General features: G+C 43.8%; 1 protein-coding gene across 3 annotated transcripts in view; it reads right to left on the bottom strand.

Moving 5' to 3' along the window:
- The window catches only part of MXD4 (MAX dimerization protein 4), a 36,162-nt gene that overhangs the window by 22,309 nt on the left and 5,089 nt on the right, over positions 1-8,764 (bottom strand). For all 3 annotated transcript variants that reach the window (XM_027889057.1, XM_027889055.1, XM_027889054.1), the window contains exon 3: positions 3,575-3,604. In XM_027889057.1, coding sequence (XP_027744858.1) covers positions 3,575-3,604 — 30 coding nt within the window. The remainder of the gene's footprint in view (positions 1-3,574; positions 3,605-8,764) is intronic.

Genomic DNA, 8,764 nt, shown 5'->3' on the forward strand with positions numbered 1-8,764 from the left:
CAAAGACTTTGAGAGGGAAAGGGAAAGAATTCTTGCATTCCTCCTGCAGCAGAGCTCCTCGTGGCCAGGCAGGAGTGAATGACTTTGTCAGCAGAGGAACCCTGATGGGTTGATCTCAGCATCCTTTGTCAGGGCTCCATCTGCTTCCCACAAGAAAGGGTGGACCACAGTGGGGAAGTGCTGCTCCTGCTCCCTCTCATGGCTTTGCACGAGCTGGGGGGATACACCTTGGCTTTTACCTTCTAATGTAGCACTAGTATAAACTGATGTAAATAAATGAGATTATGCTGTGTCTTTTTAAGAAGCTTATGTCTTTTACGAATTCTTGAGGTTTTTTTACAGTACAGAAGTTGAATTCCTTTATACAATTGTCAGGTCAGGTCGATTTAAAAATTTCCTTGCAAAAAGTCTGACTACTAATTTACTTACTGTTTACATTGCTCTGTGAAAGCCTACAGACATAATGGCCTGGCTGGAAACAACAAAAAATACATAAATTAATATACATGTATATATTTTTCATTAGGAAGTAGTTACATCCAAGTGCCACTCTAACCTGCCTGTAATTATTAAAATATCTTCTAGGACCTCATCTGTCCTTAGGATAGAAGATTTCTTGCCTTTCTACTTTTTATTTAGGGGGATTCCCGTTTCATGGCTCCTAGATGCAAATGTTGATCACACAGGACCAAAACAAGACTGCCATCAGAGGGTAAGTCCTTACAGGCGTTTCACTATAAGGAAACACACTGAATTTCTGAGCAGGATATTCCAGGGAGACTTAAAGCAGAAAAAAAGGATGTATGAATTGCTGACAAACACTTTACCCTAACTGTAATCTGAATTCTAACATCTAACAAGATTTTTTTCTTGGAATTATGTCTCTGCTTCCATCTGTCTTCCTCTGAGCATCCCTTCAAAAACACACAGGAAAGAGACACAGCAGTCGAAAATGCAAATCAAAGTAGTGGTGCCAAACGGCTGAGCCGGCACACGCAGAGATCAACAACCACTGCCATTCCCACCGATGCCAAATCCACCGGTAAAACCTCTGACGTGCAACGCCAGTGCAGAACCCGCAACAGCACCACACGCAGCACAAGGCTACCACGGCTTTCCAGTCAGTGGCAGCTCTGGCCACCCTCATGCAGGACACGATGGCCCTGTGAATGAGGAAGCCATTTCCCTGCCCTCCAGCACCGAGTGCAGCCCACAGCCACCACGGGAGGGACTGGGGAAGGAGGAGGATGAGCACGGCCATCTTCTCCTCTCCTCCTCGACAGGCTCCTGTGAGATAACCAAATGTGTCTTGCCAGAGAAGCATCACGGCAGTGGTGAGTCAAAGGCGCTGGTCCTGGAAGGGATACACCTCCAAAATCAACATCCAGTGCTTCCCAGCTGACAGGGCAGGGCTGTGCTGGGGAAGGAGGACGGGCTCCGCCGAAAGGACCAGCTGCTACAGGGACACACTACGGCTGCGAATCTTCCACTAAACTTTGCAAGACACTTGATAGATTTTAATGTAATTTTAGTAAAACGCTGTGAAAAACACTATGATCGGTTATTATCTGCTCATACACCCACAGCGCTGGAGGAGGGGGTTATTGAAAAAAAAAAAGAGAAATAAAAATTGCAGGAGTACCTCACACCAATACATCAGGCAACTAGAACTGAACACATCTCAACCCCTTTTGTGAACACCCATTTGCACATACAAGGATCTCGCACTAATTTGCAGGTTCTCACCGGGAATAAGAAAAATCTGGCTTCAAGTATAGCCTAACTGCAGGAGGCACAGCAAGCAGCAGCAGTTACAAACATCAGTTGTATAATCACACGACATACTGTGCAGTTTACCTATTTTGACCTTGAGATGGCAGAGAGAAAAGGTAGCAAGGCAAATACTATATGGTCCAACTCCTACAAAGATACAACAAAGAACTGAAAGTGAGAACAGAGACCGAACAATTAATAGATTCTCCTTCTGGCCCTGCATCTGCTGCTAATGCTGCTGTGCCTCATTTACTGTGCTGCTTAAACACGTTAAGGCAGAGCAGAGGGAAGAAGAGGCAACTCCATGCTTGTGTTATAAAAATGACTGAAGGAAAAAAAAAAGAGAATATGGAATTTAGATGACAACAAGTCAATAATGATGGAGCAGGGGGGAAGGAAGAAATGCAACAGAGTATCTAAAATGAGGATGGAAAAAAATGAGAGTGAGAAAGAATCACAGTTGGGGCCAATGATTTTTTTTAATTTTATTTTAAAGAAGTGTGACCAAAGGACAGAATTTTACATGCAGTTATTTTCCTGAAGACTCTGTCAGCAGAACTTCTGCCAGTTGATGTCACTGCCTTAGCCAATGCACTGCATTCTACAGCTGAGGCCTGTGTTTGTGAGCTTGAGCCTTCTCCAGTTCCTCTCATCTCTAGGATGACCACGTGGCTATTAGGCAGAGCTACAGTTTACTCATATTACAATTAAACTACAGGAAAGCATGTAAGCATGCAAGGGAAGTGATGGTCTAGCTGCTACATAACTGCAGCCACAGAACAAGACACAAAAAAACCCCCACGTGTCCAATCTTGTTGTGCCATCAACCACGTTTCACGTACTTAGATGCATGCAAATAGGTTTAAATCATATTCACACACACCACCCTTGCTTTCTCTGGATACACGAAACCCGAAAGACCACAAGCTACACAAAATGAACAGAAAACTACCCGAAAGAGAGTTTATCCTGCTGCCTGGATGGTAAGCGAAAGGCAGCGATCCTGCAGTGAGGGAACCGAAAGGCAGAGCCAAGACAGGCACCGTTTGCTCTCGGAGCTCTCTGTGTGCACCCCAGAGACTTCAAACAGCTCAAAGGCCCAGCTGCAAACAAACTCTGACATGATACAACGGACAGGGAACACTGCCTCCAAAACTGTGCAAACCCGAGTTCTGTACATCTCAGGTCTGCAGGGTCTAATAATGTCTGTCCTGGTTCAGTCCGGCTTCTCCCAGCGCTGGATACACCAGACCAGGGCTGCAGCTCAGGAGGTGCCCATTTCTATCACACACAGCTCTCTGGACAGGACACGCACCAGCAAGGAAGCAGACGGAGGGGAAGAACATATCTGTAGGTACTTACATGCAAGATGGAAATTAACTGCACTTTAGGCATACTTTAAAAAAAAAAACAAACATAGAATAACCCTGTGTGACACATTGTTCCCGAAAATCATTCACCTTAGTCACAAAATACTTTGTACTTATAGCATTTAACACCTCTAGCAAACAGTTGCTGCAATCAGATTCTTTGTTAGTAACAATTCCGTTATCCAGTTACAGCATTAATCAGTCCAAAGCTAATTATCAGGGGTGTTTCAAGAAGAGCATACCAAACAACAGGGAAAAAAAAGCCAAATAATACTATACCTATCATATTTTAGTTGATAAAAGAACCCAAAACAACTTAATAACCTACTCAGTGCAGAATCAAAACAATTTCAGCAAAATATTCTTCAATAAACATGGTAACTCTAATCTCAACCATACATCTTTTAATTAGTGGTTTTTTCAAGACTTACCTATGTTTTTCTAGTTCGTTGTGTGATGACCTATTAAAAAGAGAAAAGAAATATTAGAGAAAAGGATAAATAAACCAAGATTTAGAATATTTAAAAGCCAACACCTGCATCAGTAACAAAAGAGTTCTCTAAAACATGCGTTTATATGGATTATGAAACAGCTTTGCTATTAAATTGGTTCACTTTTACATCCCTTAGATACTTGAAGGTATCAACTTAATTTCCATGAGTAAACCGTGGGTTTGGGGAGGAATTACAATAAATTTGCATTTATTAGCGCTCAATACATTCAGAGACAGAAAGGAACATAAAAAAATGAGCAAGTTAGCAATAAAAACAGCCCACAAGATTTTTATCCGTGAAGAAAAATTATGAAGGGGCAGAAAGAGTTAGAAGATCTAAGTGGTAGCAGGTAAGAGCAAAAAGCACCCAAAAAGCCAGCTTTCAAGCCCACAGAGCAGCAGAAAGAAAAATCAGCAGCTAATCACTGCTGTTCTTGTTGTTGTTGACATCTTCATGGCAAAAAAAGAGGAATCCTCCTAATTCTTCTGAGTCTACAAACAGAAAAAGAAACCAAAAATCTCACAGTGTCTGTACTGACCACAGCAGTATGCTATCCTCTTCGAATCTACTAGGATTGGAGATTTTTTTTTCCCCAACCAATGCTTCAGGTTTTTTGCCATTAGAAGGCAGGCCTAAATTCTTGGAGGATTTATTTTTTTCCACTGATTCAGCTGAAACTATTAATTTTATTTATTTATACAGCTCAGATTAAAAACATTCCTAAAATGAAATTATTGTCACTATTTCAAAACAAGCAATTTTCCAGACTTTTCAGTTTTGTCCCCCTGAATGCATGCCCGGCACGTAAGGATCAAAAGATCCAGAGGCGGTGGCAGCTTTTAGGGCAGGCAGATGATGTCAGAGCAGCTCTGCTCCAGCGTCCTGCAGCCCCAGCTCCCGCAGCTGGGCACGATGTGCTGGCTGAGGGGGCTTCAAGGAAGGATGAGAGCACAGCCTCTTGGCTTTTTTGGAGGGGCAAGTGCGCAGTCCCTCCAGCAAGCAACGACGTCCCAAGGGGAGAAAGCCTTCCCGCAGGAACGCTGCCCGGCAGAGAGCTGTCCTGCCTCTCCCTGCACACACACGTGCAGCTGGATGCTGCGGCTCTACCTGCGTGTTACTGATGACAAAGCATCACTCCAGCTATGGAGGGGGGGAAAAAAAGAAAGCAAAACTCAGGCAAACAAACACCCAGTGAACAAACCCTCAATCCATTTATCCCAGGCCAGTGCAGCTCCTGATCCTGCAAGCACTTCAGTGAACTGCCCCTCTGCAGGTAAAACTGAAATGCTTACAAGGCTCAGCACTGATGCTAATTCACTCTCACCAAAAAGCATCTCAGTGTTGGTACCAAGACACCAATGACGTCACTCATTACCTGCTGTCTTTTTCTGAAAAGCCTAGGAATTCTCTACGTAATTTTTTTAAAACTTGTTGCATCAAGTGAGCCACAAGCAGGTAATGTGTGTATTCCTAAGTGCTGTTGACCAGTGCAGCAACACTGAAAGTGTTTTACATATAATCAGGGCTACCTAAACAGGGCATGGTGGGCTTGGTTTGCTGTGTTTTACTGCCCTTGCTATTTGACTACAATAAGGGGAAATTGGTTTTTATTTTCTACTACACATCTACAGAGAAAGAGACCAAACTTTTTCTCTACCCCAATATTTACAAAAATTGAAAATCACTACACCAAACCCACCAATTTTTAGGAAAATACATGGGAAACAGAAGTTCAGGAGGGTACCATTGTCCCCAAACACTCTTAGTGGGCCTGTCAAAGGCACAAAGACACTGTTTGCAGGGAACTCTGGAAGAGAGAGGAAATACAGGCTGGTCTGGATTCATCCCTACAGCATGAACCCCTTGACATTTCTGGCAATTAGACACGAAGATGAGCACAATCACTGTAACTGGCCCATTCTGAGCTCCCTGCGGTAGCAGAGCTCACGGCAGCTCCGGTGAGCACGCACAGGGACAGCACCAGAACCACTGGCCAAGAAACTCAGCCTGCACTGAGTGTTTTGCTGGGTTAAGAGAGGATGCAGTGATTAGCTGGAAGTCTTGCATGCAGCACACCCACACAGGGCACCTCTGATGGACAAAGGGTGTTCTCCTGTGGTTGTGCCAGCCACCAAACGGAGCAGTGGTGGGTGTGTGCCTCTTTGCAGAGCCCTTTGGGACATAAAAGACTGCAGTGTGCAAACATGGGCTCCAGCCACACATTTCGGGAGGTGTGTGGGGGGCTGACTAACACCTCAACCATCAGTTCCTATGCAGGAACCAAAAACGAGAGTCCTGACATTTACCTGGGAGTTGCTCCATCTACACAAGTTAAATGCCCTATTACAAGCATGATGGGGTTTTTTTGTTGTTGGGTTTGTTTACAGAAGAGGTGAACCTCTCTCTAAATATTGGTTTTTATCTCCTTCACTGTCTACAATACCAAATATTGCAAGAATATCCATCTCCTGCTGTTCACACAACCTGAAGTGAGGGGGAAAAACCGTAAGAACTGGTCTGCACACAACCCAGTACCCACAGTACCCTGTTTCAAAATGGAGCCTTTTATTACTTCAGTAATAGATGTAGGCCACGACTAAGAAGATGTATCTATATGTGTATTTATATAAAAGAGACAGATGTATGACTGTTTTTCAGACAAATGGTCTGTGAAGCCCTTAAAAAAAAGGCTGCAAGAGAAAGATGATTTCTGGTGTTTAGCTTAGGTTCACTTGGCGGAGTTGGAAGTAGAAGTGATGAAAAGGTGACAGTGAAGAGGTGACAATAAAAAGTTCAGATAAAAAAAAGGGAAAAAGACAATTAAAAAAATCATCAGCAAAATCACAGATCAAGAACGCTGCTGCTTAAACTACATCACTGACCGGAGACAGCCCTGATATTCCTTTAGCAAATGCTGAGTAGTTCACTGGATATGAAATAACAGTTAAATTTTCTTTGTGAAGAAACTGTCCAAAGGAGATTTGGAAAAACAAAGAGGAGCCAAGTAAATGCAGATGTTGGTCTGCAAGACGCTTTGCCACTTCCAACCGCACATCCCCAGAGCCATTGCCCTCCACCATCCTTTCTCCAAACAAGAATTCAAGGTGTTGTATTTGAGAATTCCACTGATTCAGCAGACTCACCTAAGTAATTCAGACAGGTGCTAACTGAGATGGTGAGACTAAACCAGAAAAGGTGAGAGCCCCTCCAAGTCCAGCTTCTGCCAGTTGATGGGCGAGCTGGCAGGAACTGCTCACATGCATAGCAGGTTGACATTTCCCTCTATGCACGATGTGCAGCCTTAAGTTTATTTAAGTAATAAGTTTTCAGTATTAATAATACACCTTCCCTACTCCTCCCTCTATTTACCTCACCAGACAGGGCATCTTGTCGGTGGGAAACCAGCACAGCTCCTGACAAAAGCAGCGAACTGCTGAAGTTTATTGCCCAGTGTTAAGGTCTAGACCGTGAGTCACCAATACACTACCAGTTGCCAACACATTTTAAAGCACTATAGGGAGTAAAGCAGGCTGGTTAACGAAGTGCTTAAAACAGTGGCAAGCATCTTACCCGTGCCAGGGCTTTCTAGTACAGGCAGGGCTGCCAGGGTGTTATACAACCCATGTGCAGAGGATAAAACTCCACCTAAGGTCACACAGCCGTGTGCAAACTCCACTGCCTGCACTTCACCTTTTGTCCAGGCCAAAAGAGTAAGAACAAACAGAGCAAGAAGTTTTACAAGGTGCTACACATTAAGTGTCTACATCCAGTTCCCACTCCCAAAAGAGCAGGTGCTTTGTAAAAGCATGAGGCTTACACCTTCAGTACTCTGTGAATGCGACTGCTATGCAGCTTTTCGTCCGAAGGATCAAGATTCGCTTCCAGGAAATTCCTTGTCTACACCTATAACCTGCTGTGGGATGCACCTGAAAATATTACAGCTCACCACCCAAAGCACCAGATGAACCTGCACATAAGCACACGGCCTGCCTAGTATTCACTGCTCCTTGGTTGTTGGGTTTTTTTTCCCCATTTGTTTCAAACTGGACACACTGCTCACAGCCTGTCAAAGAGCGAGCCTGTACAGAATAAATCCAATAAAAATTAATTTTGCATTCTCCTCATAGCAAAATTTAACCGGTTGTACAGATTCAGCTGGGATCTGGGAACCAGGCATACTGGCACAGCCTCGATGCAGAGTTCTGGCTCCAGCACCACATTGAAGTTTGTGCTGCCACATGTTTGCAGTGGCCAGGTCCGAACGTGCTTCTAATACAGTGGCAATTTGTTTTCCTCAATTGCAGGAGCAGTGCAGCTCCCAAACATTGCAGACCTACTGCAGTTCCTCAGGGGCGACAGGCCTGTTGGTGAGATCTATTTTATTGGGACTAAAATGCCTCAGTTTTAAAACCATGCGCGGTGACATCAGTTGCTGTCCCTGTGCTGCCAGCTTTAGGAAAGCAAACCCAGAAGGATCTATCGAATTCAGAAATCCAAGCAAAAAAAAAAAATCAGATGAGCTGTGCCTGCACAGTCTGCTTTGCAGTGTTTTATTCTTGGCCTCCACCAAAAAAAAAAAAAAAAAAAAAAAAAGGAAAAATTAAATAAAAACCAGGCTGCAATCCCTAGGCTGCTCTGTGTGGGCACAGAACAACATCTGCAGAGAGCAAGGGGCTCGTTTCGCGGGCCACAGGTTCACCCTCGCCATGAGCCAACAGCAACAGAGGAATTCGGACATTAAGCTCTGTTTTTATTTGAAAGACCAAATGTAGCTTTCATTTTTTTCTACATATAACCCTTCACCAAAACACAACACAAAGTACAAGTCTATTTATATAACATATGAACAAAAATATTAATTGACACAGAAGATATATTTATTAACCGGCACTTATTTTCCTCCCTGTTCCTCAATAAACCAGCTCCTAAATTAACAGGCCGAACACACTGCACCACTGACATCCAGTTCCTTTCTCTGCAAGTAAATTTAACCGTGACCTCAGTAGACTGGCATCTAACACTAAGATTTTAGTTTTCATTTTACCTTATTTCTGACCCTTTCACGGCAAAGCAGCTGCCCGAGCTCCCCCGTGCATGGGCACACAGGCACCTCACACCCACATGCAG

This window comes from Empidonax traillii, unplaced genomic scaffold (genome assembly GCF_003031625.1).
Source record: "Empidonax traillii isolate 1590-97213 ecotype Southwest subspecies unplaced genomic scaffold, ASM303162v1 scaffold250:size724861, whole genome shotgun sequence".
NCBI lineage: Eukaryota > Metazoa > Chordata > Aves > Passeriformes > Tyrannidae > Empidonax > Empidonax traillii.